The sequence below is a fragment of the Echeneis naucrates genome, chromosome 16 (genome assembly GCF_900963305.1).
Source record: "Echeneis naucrates chromosome 16, fEcheNa1.1, whole genome shotgun sequence".
NCBI lineage: Eukaryota > Metazoa > Chordata > Actinopteri > Carangiformes > Echeneidae > Echeneis > Echeneis naucrates.
This window is the reverse complement of record NC_042526.1, coordinates 5,178,396-5,193,152: the sequence shown is the minus strand read 5'-3', so window position 1 is coordinate 5,193,152 and position 14,757 is coordinate 5,178,396. Positions and strand designations below refer to the sequence as shown.

General features: G+C 43.6%; 1 protein-coding gene across 1 annotated transcript; it reads right to left on the bottom strand.

Moving 5' to 3' along the window:
* Positions 1–2,213: 2,213 nt before the first annotated feature.
* mmp15a (matrix metallopeptidase 15a) lies at positions 2,214–14,512 on the bottom strand. The gene is made up of 10 exons (XM_029523570.1): positions 13,874–14,512; positions 12,588–12,736; positions 11,869–11,994; positions 11,457–11,773; positions 11,070–11,231; positions 7,995–8,386; positions 7,616–7,754; positions 6,135–6,285; positions 5,867–5,982; positions 2,214–4,832 (listed from the first exon to the last, which is right to left on the bottom strand). Exons 1-10 carry the CDS (start codon positions 13,985–13,987, stop codon positions 4,354–4,356), a joined length of 2,145 nt encoding a protein of 714 aa, XP_029379430.1. The 5' UTR covers positions 13,988–14,512; the 3' UTR covers positions 2,214–4,353.
* Between the last annotated feature and the right edge of the window lie 245 nt (positions 14,513–14,757).

Here is a 14,757-nt window from a genome sequence, read left to right as displayed (position 1 = left end):
TCAGCATCCATTTCCTGCCACACTTTTTGGTATACTTCTCTTTTAAAGAACTGAAAATGCATGTGTAGCTGTTTTCTACCTTTTAAAAAACACACTTGTTGGTATATGTGGCAGCTTTAATACCCTGCTCTCTCCTCCGGCATCCCTGTTGTCCACTATCTCCTCCTCCATCCTCATTACAGTTTTAGTTTTATCCCCAGCAAGTGACGCAGCACCTCATACTGACTGGTTCAGAATGAGCTATACAAAGTAAGCCTTTTGACTAAATGACACTCATGTGGCGACCAACATGAAAGCAAAGCTCATTAGTCAGTCTCAGAGTGTGACAATGTACTGTGCAATTGTTCCAACAGCAACATGAAGACCACAAGGCATTTCTGTGAATGTTGGCTGTTGTAAAAATGTGAAAAAAAGAACCCACAATTCTGAACACTTCCATTACTGTTCCAACCAATGAAGGGAATTTAAAACACTGGAGGTAAATAAATAAAGGTGAAGATGTTCAGTGGAGAGGAGGAGAAAAAGCATGACATGATCTCTGAGGTGATTAAGTGGGATCCAGAACAGCCCTCACTAATTGACCCGGTCATTTATTCAGCCGGTAAACAGGATAAGACACATTTGCTGGTGTGGACTGTTTGTAAAAACAAGAGAATAGTTCCTGTCGCACTTCACAAGCTTATGCAGAGCCAAACAAACAACCTGTTTGAGCATCAGTCAAAGTGACTCACACATGTAGATGCTGTTTCAGATTATCGGCCTGAATGATAAACAGACAGAGAAAAACATCCTCTGGTTGGACAGGTGAAAACGTCGCAGACTTCACCGAGGCCTGTTGTTGTGTTTGGGAACTACAGAGCAATTTATGGTGCTGATAAGGCAGGAGGCAGGGGGTAGATCCCATTATCAGCTCAGCAGGGGATAAGCTGGTCGACAACACAGACCCTTGGCCCTCAGCTTCAATATGCAGAACCACCCTGGCCTCAATCCTATTTCAACAGCTGGATATTAAAAGAGGACAGCAGCAGCAGCTTGGGCAACAACGTGAAATGAGTGAAATTGAATTAATGTAAACTGTAAACTGCCAAGTTTTTCACAATATAATGGTCTTATCAAATGTTTTGATATTCAATTCAGTGTAGAATTGAAAGAATAAAAGGCCGCAAACTTTTCAGAATAAACTTTTGAAAAAAAATTAAGGAAGAATGGAGACGATGAGAGAGAAAGTAGAGGCAGAAATATAGCGGTAGTGGATGATCTGTGATGGAGGCTAATCCTGATTACCTCTGACATAAAGACACGCAGAAAGGTGCTCTCACTCGAACAAAACAGACAAAAAGGTAATCACACATGGACGTCCTGAGCACAAAGCTGCACACTAAACGTCACATCTGTGCAGCGGTACAGATGTCACATTCTCAACTTAAGTAGAAATCATAATACAACAGAATAAAAGCACTCATTATGGAAACTGGCCCTTTTTGGAGCATCATATGTGACTCAGAGAGAAAGAATTTAGTTTTGACTAGCTGACCAGGAGAAATTAATTTTTTCAGTTTTTCTCACCTGTCTTCGGTTACCTGGTCTTTATAGATCGTGTTTCCCTTAAACATACAGAAATCGATGGCACAGATAGTATCTGCACCAGACTGAGCAGTGACTTCGTTTTTTCCTCAGGAGTCATTGTACTGCTACATATTTACAAAGTTATTTGCTGGTTAATTATGTCAATATTTTTATTTGCAGATCCTTTAAAGCAGAAGTCCCCAGCTCTGGTCCTGGAGAACTTCTGCCCTGCACATTCTAGATGTTTCCTGGTTCAAATGATCAGGTCTGATTGGAGGTGGTAGCTCGTTTGAGTCAGGTGTGTTGGAGAAAGGAACCAGCTGAAACATGCAGGCAGAGATGTAGCAAAGGATGGACGCAGTTAGCAAGTTAGTATTATTTCCAAACTGCATCATCACATTTAGACAGACACATGCTTACACCAGTTTTTGCTTCTTTTTTTTTTTTTTTTTTTTTTGCTTCCCTTAAATGTCTGTTTTTTGAGTTAGCGCTAAAGGTAGTGACATTGCAAAGATTTCTTCTCAACATTTTAGAGACAAGGATTCCCTCTTGTGGTCAAAAGTCAAATCAACTCCCTGAACTGGCATTTGCAGAGCAGAGTAAAAGTTTTTATAAATATAAATGAAGCCACGAATTGCACCATTGTGTTGCTTTTACCTGTGAGTTTTATTGTGAAATATTAAACATAATCTATGCAGGAGTGCACAGGCCTAACAGAACATGCCCTGCATGCATCAACATTGTGGTAATCTAATCATGTTCTTACAGAAAACTTCAACAGAAACAAATTGTACAAAACTACAAATGATTAGTAGAGTAAAAAAAAACCCCAACAATTAAACTTTCCCTCATGCTACAAAAACAATTCCCAAAATATTCACAGAAAAAAAAGGCACAATGAAGCACCATGGGCCAAATCAATGTCAAGTTAGAAATATAAAGTGGAGTCAACGAATGACAGATAATTATGGAAAGTTAGACAGAGAGATAGTGACAGAATCACATCACATCCTGCCGATGTTACTGTGCATGAATGATCTTTTAAATGCTTGAGTTGACTTTTCAAAAGAGTGGAGAAGTAAATTCATCCATTTGGGAGCACAGACACGAGTTTACAGCAATTAAACAGAACAGACTGAAAACAGTAAAACAGGAGACAGAAAAGCTTTTGAGGGGGGCAGGGAGTGGAGTGGCAGAGGAGGTCATCTCCAGCTCATGACAAAAGACTAAAATGAGGAGTTGAAAAGGAGGAGTGGATTTAATGGCCCGATTTAGGTCAGGAGGCACAACGCCAGCGCTGCCCCCCCTCCCTCAGAAAGGAAACGCTGCCCAAACCTTCTTTTTCCCCTCCTTAATCTCTGCCTCCCCCATTTTTTTCTTTCCTTCCCACCTCATTCTCTCTCATTTGCCTTTTTTCTATAACTCCCCACCGCCATTTTTTTTTTATACCTCCTTCTTTTTGCATTTTTCACCCAATTCCCCTCCCTCCTCCCTCTCATGCCTGACACTAAATCAGCAGCATGTGGCTTTAATGGAAACCAGACCCTGGCCCATTCTTCTCTAGCCTGCAGGCTTCTCCCGTGTACACTTAATTACCCTCTCTTTAGTTTGAGCATGAAAATAGAAGAGGAGGTAGAGAGCGATAGATACCGTTACATTTTTACTCTTCACAGGTTAAGTTGAGATGGACTGAATTTGTATAAATGGCATCCCTTTTCAATTACTTGTTACTTGTTATTGTACTTGTTAAAAGTGATGAAATGACTCTCTGCCGTATATCACTGTGTCTCCGCTGGGATTGCATTTTTAGAGGTGCAGCCCAAACAGTTAAAATGGCTGTGGTGGTGTAAAAGCTATAAGGTCCTTTGTCTGGGGACGGGGTGTGTTTTTGTCTGCTAATGTGAACATACGTGCTGAAATGAGAGCACTTTTTTTTCCTCTTTTGAGATCATGTGATGTCGATATGTGTGTGTGTGTGTGTGTGAGAGAGAGAGAGAGAGGGCCAACAGACATAATGGGCTCAGTGGGAGATGGGCGGTCATGGACGCACACAGCTGTCTGACATTCCTGTGCTGGTCGGAGGACGAGCTTCTCCTGTGAGCATCTGTGTTTACACAATTTTCTGTTTTGCACGAACACACACGCATGTATGCAGTTAAGCAACCTCAGCAATAACAATAAAATAAAAAAAAACAGTAACAAGTGCAAACTATCTGAGAAAAAAGGTTTGGCACATTGGTACCTTAGTAAATATCAATGCATCTATTTGTTTTAATAGCTGTAAGCGCTTGTGTTTGTATGTATGTACAGCGTGTGTGCTTCTGGTTAATATAGGTGCATTATCGACTTTGTCTGCATTTATATTACAAATACACCGTCTGTCCCTTCTTGGTACACTCAGAGTAGATTGAGTGTTTTGTATCTTTTACAGTACACAATTGGAGACACACGTTTTTTAAGTTGCGCTGGAATTGGGCACGATTTTGAAGAAAACTGGAGGTACTTTTTCAGATGTTTTCAAAGGCACAGCAGAAAAACTTTAAGGCCAGGAGAGGGAAAAGTACACTGCAGCTCCACAGGCACCAGCTTGACCGGATAAAGATTATTTCACATGAGCAACAAAAGTTCTCACAACAAACGGGCTTGAAAAGGTGACTCATCCTCAGCTTTCTTCGACTTTGGTACTAAGTCAATGCTTTTTTCCGCCATGCCATGAGTCAAAATTTGATGCCACCGACTGCACAAGACAAATGATCAATACCCGTTCTTTGCTGTCTGATTTGTGCGTCACACCCAGTCCTGCAGCGAGCGCTTGCAGTGCACCAAGGCCCTCGGCGTCTCTTTGTTCTGCAGAGTCCTGAGGATGGCGTAGATTAGGATGAGGATGCACAGGATGAGCACCAGAGGAACAGTCACCATGATGAGGGTCATGATCTTTGATTCATTGTCAGCCATCGTCACGACCACGTTCACCTCTTTGTCCACCTCTTCCTCTGTGCTGTCAGACTCTGAGCTTTGGTCTTCATCCAATTTTTTGTCCTCGGTCTGGCCGTCGTCTGGCTCTTTGTGCTCGTCTTTGCCTCGATCTGAAGGATTTACGGGTTTGTCTTTCGGTTCCGCCTCAGTGTCAGGATCAGGCTTAGGGTCAGGGGCTCCGAAACAGCCCATGAAGTCCTTCAGGATGGAGCGAGGGTAGCCTTTGTCGGCTTCTGTCTTGCGGTTGTCAAACCTCCAGTAATTAGAACCCTTGTAGAAATATGTGTAAGCTGCATGAGGGAGATAAAAAAAACATTTTGGTCAGACAGTTCATGTCGAATGGGAACTGAAGTCACATTGAATATGTACAACCTTGATGCTTGGCGTCTCTGACTCAGACAAAGTCAAGGCAGCTAACAAATCAACAAACTAACTTTTTTCTTGTTTGTTTCATTTGTAGAAATGCTAGAGTCTAAAGATGTTTTGCCATTTTATGGAAAAATTTGTATCTAGCTCTGCAAACTGTCCTAACATAAAAAAAACTGGCCCAGAAAAAAATAAATAAAGGATCCTGGAAAGTTTGCCTTCCCTTAAAATCCTTGACATTGACAGATTTGCACTTATTCAGCAAATTATCATTTCATTTGAAATGATCGCCTCATTTAATTTATGATTTATCTTGACAAGGTAAAACTTAGTTCCTTTTTTGTGTAAACAAAAAGCAGACTCAGGAATGTTTCTTTAGGAACCACGTAGTTTTTGTCCCTAACATTCCCACACTTTGGACCAAATGGACTCTTGCTGGTCCAACAGGATTCACACAGAATATTAAACTACAAGAAAGTGATAATTTCACGAGCTGCGATATGCAGTACAATGTGACAAGGGGAAGCAAAAGGAACCACACACAATGTTTGCGGGGGAAATTTCTTGGTGTAAATGTGGCTGTGCAGTGAAAGGCAGGAGTGCAGAGACATTAGAAGAGCGTGGGTGGAGATATGATCCGACTGTGACGGAGTGCATTTAGAGCAGCTCTGCCACAAATCTAATTTCCAAAGGAAGGACGGGCCAACCCTCAAACCAGAGCTCTCATTCCTCCCACCTCTTCCTCTCATCCCCTCTCTTTTCTCTCTCTGCTCTGCTTAATTTAGCTTTACTGATCTCAACTGGAAATTCTCCCGTGTCTTTCACACTCTACACCACCTCTCCCTCCACCGCCGCTCGCTCACACTCATCAACACCGTGTACAGCTTTCTGTGCTTCTCTGACTTTCCTTCCCTCCAAATGAAAACTGCACGTTGCCTTATTTAAAGTGGATATTTACCGCCATCGTCGCTGAGGAACGCTCCTTTCGGGGAGAGAGGGATCTTTCCCCATCTGCTGATTGGTTTGGGGAAGTCACGGTCTGTAGTGCGTGTCTCCTCATTGTACCGCCAGTACCTGTGTAGATACAAAGATATATATATTATACATTTCAACAGCTGACCTTATTTTGAAACCGACAGCAAGTGATAATGAGAAGGAGCCTTGTTCCACTTATATTATATTACTAAATGTGACCCAATTGTTGACCTGGGTGATCTGTCGTATACCTGTCTCCTGTGAAGAAGTATGTGTATCCATTGGGCTCCCACCAGATGGCCGTGTCAATCGAATGTGCAGGAACTCCTTGTCCATACTCACGTATGGGCTGTGGGTATCCTGGTAGCACATCAGCCTCCCTGAACACCCAGTATCTATCATCTGAGAGAATGGAAACATGGGAGATATTCGAGGAGGAAGAGAAGACCGAGACAATTAAGCATGGGCATATGAAGAAAAGGCAGTGGTGAGACCATATGGCACAGTTCAGTGTTCACTCGCTCCAGGAGAAAGTGGAAAGGACACGCAAGGTAGAAGCATTTGGTAAAACACTAATTTTGCAAGATTTCCTTACGTGGAAGCCAGTTTGTTCCCTAACCATAACCTTTGGACACACTTTCAGCCACTTTCCAGCTCTACTGCCAGGCTGCCACAACACTAAGAACCAAGCAGGACTTTTGACTAGTCAGTGCACACCAACCCAAAATGCTGTCTGACCATTTTGACCCGATGTTTCGTATAATACAGTAGTCAAATACCTTTGGCTTCTTATTCTGGCCACAATTCCTGCAGGTTTTTGTGGCGCACACTATCCAAAAGTGTTTGGAGTGCTTACAAAAATGTGTTTCTCAAAATCTGCTTGTGCAGATCTTCTTAAACTTCTCAAGAATGTGACAAAAAAAAAAACAGGAGTACTGACACGTTAATCCTTGATGGGACACTGCAGATGTTAATAGAAAGTAAATCTTCAACCAAAAAAACCGAAAACCCAGAAAGCGCAAGACAAATCAAGTCAGCATATGGTTTTGTTGTTAAAGAAAAAGCTTTTCAGCTGTTCACATCTGGAGCAGTGCAGAGAGGACTGATGCAATCCTCAACCTCTCTCTTCAGGCATTTTGGGGCTCAGCTGGACTGGAGTCGTACTGGGCCAGCAATAGCTGCCAAGCTGCACAGACCTCATTCAAGACACCCAGTGAACTCAGTAACACACTCTAATGCGCTCATTGAAGCAATTATTCACACATGCAGAGACACACAAACTCAATACTCTTTTGCCTTCAGACACATTGTCAGAATGCTTTAACAGTGAATCGTTAAGCTGGTGGAGTTGGTGCCTTTTTCACATAACCTCCAGGGTTTTAATATTTCTTTGTGTTTGTGTGTGTGTGTTTGACAGAGAGTGTGCCAACTACAGGGAGTTATAGCCGTGTTGAATTATTACCACCTCCTCATAAATCACACATTGTGGGGGAAAAATGCTGAATTTGCACTGTTTCCTTTCAATCTCACCAATTCAAATGAAAGGGCAGATTTGTGTTGCTGCTCTCCATTTTGTGTTCATGGAGCACATTCTTCAACAGCTGCACAGCAGCCTCAGCTTAGAATTTGGGTGAAACTGTGGAAACAACAGGCACAATTGTTGTGCAAAATGCTAAACTGTCGAACAGCTAGCCACACTCCTGACATAAACGTGTCTGCTCAGTACACCAACCTTTAAAGAAGACAAATTTGCCATCGTGACGTTCATAGGCAGCGTCGATGTCACTGGGCAGGCCGATCCAGAACACAGATATGGGCATCGGGTAGTTATCCAAGACCCGGTTCCTCCGCACCCGCCAGAACCAACGGCCCTGCACAAGCAAGCAGACAGACCTGATGATGCTCATCTTTTTTTTAGAGCTCTTAGTGGGAATATGCATTATGTTTATGTCTTCTGCCACGTCCTCAAGTTCATAGATTTATAAATGTCCTCTTGTATGCTGGACAGCAGGACAGTGGGAAATATCGCGGGCACAACATGTGGATGATGTCAAGCTCATGGTTCGAACGCTCCATCTGACAGGTGTGATCAATAGCTCTTTACTTCTCACCTTGAAAACAAACATCTCCCCTCTCAACATGGTCACCGTGTCAAAGTCCCCGTCACAGATGTCGGGCGGCTGGTTGTCTGGCAGCTTGGGAGGCCGTGGGGGAGGAACATCTTGTCTAATCCGTGGGGTGACAGGTTCAGGCTCAGGCTTGGAGTCAGTGGGGGTGGAGGTAGGGAGGTCGGTAGTTGAGCTAGGACTCGGGGTCACCTCGGGGTGGACTGGGAGATCCAGGCTATCATCTGTTGGGGCGGGTGATTCTGGTGCGGGGCCGGTGGGGGAAGAAGAAGTCGGTTCATCTTCGGGAGGAGAGGGGGAAGTGGGAGATTCGTCTTTCGGTTGATCATCAGGGCCAGCAGGAGCAGTGGGTGGAGCGTTGGTGGTAAGTGGAGGACCTGAAGAAGAAAAATGGAGAGCAGGTGTTCAGGGTATGAAAAGGGGAACGATTCAATTTCACAATGAAGGTGGTCAAACATAAAACAGCCTCCAGCCATGCTGGAATAAATCTCACTGTGTGATGTCAGACATTAATCATTTCTTTTATGCTTTTCTGCCCTCCCCTCACAGTGCCCTCTTTATCTGTCCCTCACACAAAGGAAATGTAATTTTCCATTTTGACTGGCTGCGACTGTGCTGCTGCTGCTGCTCTTTGGAAAAATGAGCCCTGCTGGTTGCTAAGAGAGGAAAACACACACATGCATCTAGTTATGTAATCTGCTGATTGGGCTTTAAGATGCATTGAGTTACTCTGAGCCAAAAATATTGTTAGAAATATATCAAAGCTTGATGTTTGCCAGGGGCTCAGTCATCAATATGTGGGGGAATTCAGCATCTAACCTGAAATGCAGCGAGCAGACAGGAAGGGTATTTCCAGAGCCCTGATTTTTCCGGTGTCGAAAAGCTGAGGTTTTATGCCACTCTGCAAATTTTCTAACAATATTCAGGCAATTTTTTTGTGGTCATTTATCCTCAATTTTACTTTCTCAGACCTATGTTTGAGAAACAACGGTTTCTGGCTTTTGATTATGGCACAGTGTATTTTAAAACCTTGGAAAGCTCACAGTGAGATGAAAGATCTATTACTTTGCTATTTTCATCACAGGAAAAACAGGATTGACACCAACAGCCCAGAGTGGATATGTGTCCGTGACTCCACACTTTGAAGGGGCAGCACAGTCAGTCTGCACCGAGGCAGCTGGTTCTGTTGATGCCAGAATAAGAGTTGACTAAATATAAGTTTTAGTCATTTGGCATCGATGAAACAAGCTGTAAAAACAACACTGACTGTCTCCTCCTAGAGCTGATTTGGCAAAACCTGTTAGCAAACAGTTCTTTATTTATGTGTTTACCAGATGTGAAGAGAGAATCCCCTTTATTCATTTGGAGTTGGTGTTTCTGGCCAGCTGGTGAATGTAAGACTGACTTTCACTTTCCTTTTTGCTTTGTTTTGCCTCTACCATGTCCCGAGGGACATATCAGGCTCTTCTCTGCAGATTTATCACTATGAGTTATACATTTTCCAAACATACGTTATCCTCTAATTGTTAATATCTTAATTTGCGCGGCTTTGTGCGGCTAATTGCAGTGTAGCTTTCTTTTTGTTTTCATTTCCCTTCAAACTTGCAACAAGTTAGCTCTGAATGTAGCTGGCCATCTTTCACAGCAAGTAACCAAAAAGAAAGGCAGCAGTTGAGAAGCTGAGGTAAAAGTTACCTGAGGGGTAGAAAAACATTAAAGCTAAACAAACCCCAAATATTTATTTCTGCCAACAAAGTTTATCCTGCCTGAGTGACTCTTTAAAAGCATCATCTCCTTTTTCCGTCTTTGTTCCCACGCAGTCATTTAGAGCTACTTAATGAAGTAAACTACTGCACTGTTTCAGTCAAAACATTTCGCTGACACAATTTACTGCACAAAACTTGCAAAATTTTTTACATCTGTTTTTGCCAGAACTCTATTTTCCTGTGGCGCAGATCCTGGGTGGGGGAGTATCAATAGGCCAGAACTGTGTGGGTGTGGAAAGATTTTGGGTTTGGTGGACAAACTGAAACCGTAGACAACATTCTCGTACTGAATTGGATTTTTTCTGATTTGTTAAGCGACACCGCAGAGCTTGACAGCACCAAACAGCATCCAGCAAAGAGATGGGGAGATGCGTTTTCTTTGTATGTGCCCCAGTAAAAGATCAGAAATGAGCTGTACATAAATCAGTGTTTCAGTATAAATATTATCTGTGATGAATTCATAACTACAGGCTCGCTGCAAGAACACCCACACAGTAAACAATGGACAAACAATGATGTGACAATGATGTAATCTGTCGCCTAACAATGCCGTCCATTCACACAGCTCTAGCATGATAACATCACATTGGCTTGCATAACGCACTTTTTCAGAGTCAGGACCGCTGACGTGTGTCCGTTTGATGCACAAAGCCTTTTTACAAGGCTTCCTGTCATCCTCTGAAAAGCGTCCAGATGTTGTACATGTGTGATACAGTGAAAGAAAAATGTACACAAGACCGATAACTGTGTTTTAATTGTATTCACAACCTTGATACTGTCAAGAAGAGGAATCAGACAGCGAGAGCTGAGCTTTGCCAAATTATTTTGGTTTATCGAATGAAGGTCACGATTGTTCAGGCAGCTCGCTAAATTGTTTCACTCACTAAAATATTTCCTGCCAGCACAGATAAGAAACATTTGGAGAGCCGAGTTCCTTCAGGACTGGAAAAACATTCAAGCCAGTAAATTAATAAGATCATAGAGGAACCGACTTTGTAAGCTTAAAGTGGTTGGTGCTGGAAAACACACAAGCAGCCAGGACAGTAGCTCGTCCGTACAAACATCTGTGTGTAGGTGTAATTTGCTATGAGCTCAATGAGCATCACTTGGCTGATGAACACATGCTGACAGCGCCGTAGGACACACATTCAAGGCCTGGTATTTCATCTGCACTCAGGTAATTAACACGTCATCAGTTCTACATACACAGAGGAAGAGAAAGTACACCGTTGTTGAAGTGCTACAGTGGACCGAAGGGACCGAAGGGTTTTTCAGAACAGTACATGCTTCTCACCATAGATGTGCTGTATTCCTGTGATGTCGTCCTCGTGCAGTGTGAAGTTGTGAGTGTGAACCCACTGGTAGAAAGGGGCCATTATGGCGCTGGGGTTATCTGAGTGCTCCAGGCCCAGAGCATGACCGAGCTCATGGACTGCCACCAGGAAGAGGTCAATACCTGCGAGACATTGCGTGACACACACACACAGCATGGGACTGTCATTTCTACGAAACATTCCCGTCGCATCATGTGCCATACCAGCATTACTATTAACTGGTGATTGATGTTGGCTAGAGTGAAGGGCACAGACAAATCTGCACTCAAACAACTGAATGTAAAACATTTTCCTTGCAGAGGAGTTGGGTTAAGGTTTAAAAAAAAAAAAAAAATCACCCCCATTACCTTCTGGATTTTGGTTGTCAAGCGACCAGGGCTCATCTGAATCAAAGTGTGTGTCCCCACCAATTCCTGGTCCAGGATAGAAGGCATGAGCCAGAGACCCCCCCTCCCCGTCAAATAGAGACATATCACCGTGGTAACCAGAGGCAAACAACAGCATGATGTCTGGATGCTGCGTTTGGCTGCTGTTGGTGTTGATGTTCTTTTCAGAGGACAGCTCCTCAAAGGTGAGGGGGGTGACCTTTCTCCACACATCAAAGGCCCTGCGGATGGCGTCGTGTGTCCGCTCCAGTCCCAGCCCGCTGGGAACGTTCTCTATTCTGGAGCCAGATGAGCAAAAAGCAATGTTAAGGTTTCTCTGTCAAACTTGCTGCTCTGTAGTTGCCTTATTTTCAGATTTTGTTGTACTATCGACCTGTAAGTGAGCTGGTCTTTGTCCCACTGCTGCCCAGTGAGTGTGTAACGTTTCTTCCTCCTCGTACCGTCACCCATCTCCTCTGGTTTTCTGTCTGGGAGGCCACAACGAGGTCGACGCATGGCCCTGCACAAACACACACACGACACAAACAGATGAGATGACATGAGATTATGCTAATCTAAGACAACGATTTGAAGCTTCATATCTACAGTACAGACATGAAGGTAGTATCTTCTCTTCTCATTCTCCACAAAACCACCCCCAACAAAAAAAAAACAACAAAAAAACAACAAAGCAGATTTTCAAACATGCTGAACTGATGCTGTAAGATCTTGTAATGTTTCCCTCATCTCACAGACAGAATACAACATGAAAATAAATTCATTATACAGTAAATCAAGCCCACAGTGGAATAAAACACACAATGTCCTGCCTGGAGTCATTGTGTGTTTTATTCTGAGGCAGGGAGGTTGTTCAGGTGCTGGCTTGTTGCCCAGCAATTTCAAAGCTTTACCATGAAACATTAAACACTTAAAAAAAAACTTTGGAAAATGCTAGTGAAAAATTACTTTCACCATGTTTAAGAAACAAACAAACAAACAGTCAATGCTTTCAGTTTGTGCTCATTGTGCACAACCGTGTGGTAACACTGAATGTCCCACGAGAGAAGCACGCAAAATACAGTCGCTGTCACCAAACAACAGCGTGGAGCTTACGTGACAGTGGCAGCATCCATCTGCCCGGTCACCTCCAGCCCATAGAAGCGCTGCATGTCGCTGACGGCTTTGGACAGAATCTGGGCCGACTGCATGGTGGACATCTGTCTGCTCGCCTGAGACAGATAGCCAAACTTACGCAGCCATGCCTGCAAGAAGGAAACAGGAAATTATTTTTGCTAAGTCCGGCCAGAGGAAAGTTGCTTAACGCATGCCTGTTTTTGTCTGTGAATGATGCATGATGCGTGTGTGTGTGACAGCTTAGGCACTGTTTGCTACAAGCCAACGTCTAATGCCTGGAGAGAGCTGCGAGGAGTTAAAAGAAAGTAGAGATACAAAACAGATGGCTCCGATTAAGATTACAACATTCCTGCTTTTTCACTGCTGCACTGACAGTAAAGGCGGGGAGGGGAGAATAGGACTGGAAACAAAAACTTGACAACAAACACAGTTCTTCGTGTTTCTGGCTGACTTTATATTGACACATGTTAAATTTTCCCTCTTTGCTTGATGTGTGCTGACAGTGAAATAGAGTTCGTGGAGCCACGTAGCCAGACAAACAGGATGATGTTTCAGGGAAGTTAGGATCTATCCACAGGCCAATCACAGGCCCTCTCACACAGCTGGATCACGGGACACTGCTTTCATGCATGTGCAGTATGATCACTTGCCAGAGACTACACACACACACACACGCACATATGTGCACGCACAAAATCTACATGCATCCAGAAAAACCCCTCAAGACCATTTCTGCATAGTCTGACAAGTCTCAACCAATTTAAAGGCAAGGCGAGTGTGTTCACACCTAGACAAAGGAAGAGGGGAACCAAAACAGCTCTTCTCATCAGCATGTAGCTTCCTCCCATCTTCAAACCGCAACATAAACAACATTTAGTCAATGATCTACAACTTCACACTTTAATGAATGCTTTGAGTTTAAACAGATGTGAAAAAAATAACCATTCACAGCTGGTTTGAAGCTGTTTCACTGATTTCACTCTTCATCTTGAGACATCTATCAGCTTGCTTAGATAGATGTCCGTGTGTGGTGTGCTGTTAGTTGAAAAAGAGGTGGAAGGTCAAATGGCATCCCTGTAGCGCAGCAGCTGGCCCGAGGCTTTGTCATTTGGGCAAAACAAGTATGACCATTTGGACTTCAGAAAATAATTCCAGTCATAAAATATAATTGATAACAATTTCATAGTAATATTATGACCACTGTAAAGATGAAAAGTTTCCAGTGACCATCTAAACGGGAAATCCCATCAGTGACAGGACTGTACCTCAGCACTGAAGGCTTCTTCCTCAGGGTCTTCTTCCACTGTGCTGCACAGGATGAGGGACAGGAAAGACAATGATGTGATAATAATGTGCGTCCAGGTTTGCTGAGATGCCATCTTCTTCAGGATCTGCTGTCTGGGCCTTCCAGATGGAAGCAGAGTGACAAAGATGAAGTTTTTCCTCTCCACCTCTCCTCTTCTTACATTTAATCACCAGCTCCCGGATCAGCTATCTGCTCATTGTTGGATTTGGCACAGGAGAAAAGCAACAGAGAGGGTGTCACACAAATCCTCTGAAAATCAAAATGGTACTAATCCATTCCAGGTTGAAGGGTTGAAGGCAGGCAGACTTGTCCCGGGACAAACAGCTTCATGGCTCTTCCAAGTCTTCATACAGCAGTTTCTTTCATGCAAACAGCCAGTGTAGCCTGCAGGCAAATCCACAAGCCCTTGCCCCCTCCCCAACTCCACAATGGCTGATCAGCAGCAGGAGGACCAGGCAGGAATCCTCTGAGCCTCCGTCACCCTCATGGAAAGTTCCTGAGGAGTTCACTTGTATAAATAAATGAGCCCAGGACTGACAGAGACGATCACATCTCCTCTCCGCTGTGCACAAACTTCAGAGACCACCAGCACACAACCGAGCAGCAGATAAAGGATTTCTAATGATTTCCTCTGAGCCGGACCCTCCTCCCCCTTCAGAGGACCAGAGGAGGCCTTGGTCAGGGGGCCATCTGCTGCCTCTGCGGGAAACTACAGCAGGATCACATCTCTGACTGTGATCGGCTTGTTTGTATCTAACCTGGGATACTTAAAGGCTGTGATGTGACAAAGAAAGTGAGCCAGTTCAACTAAAACTTAATGACAGCTCAGGATAGAACTAACCA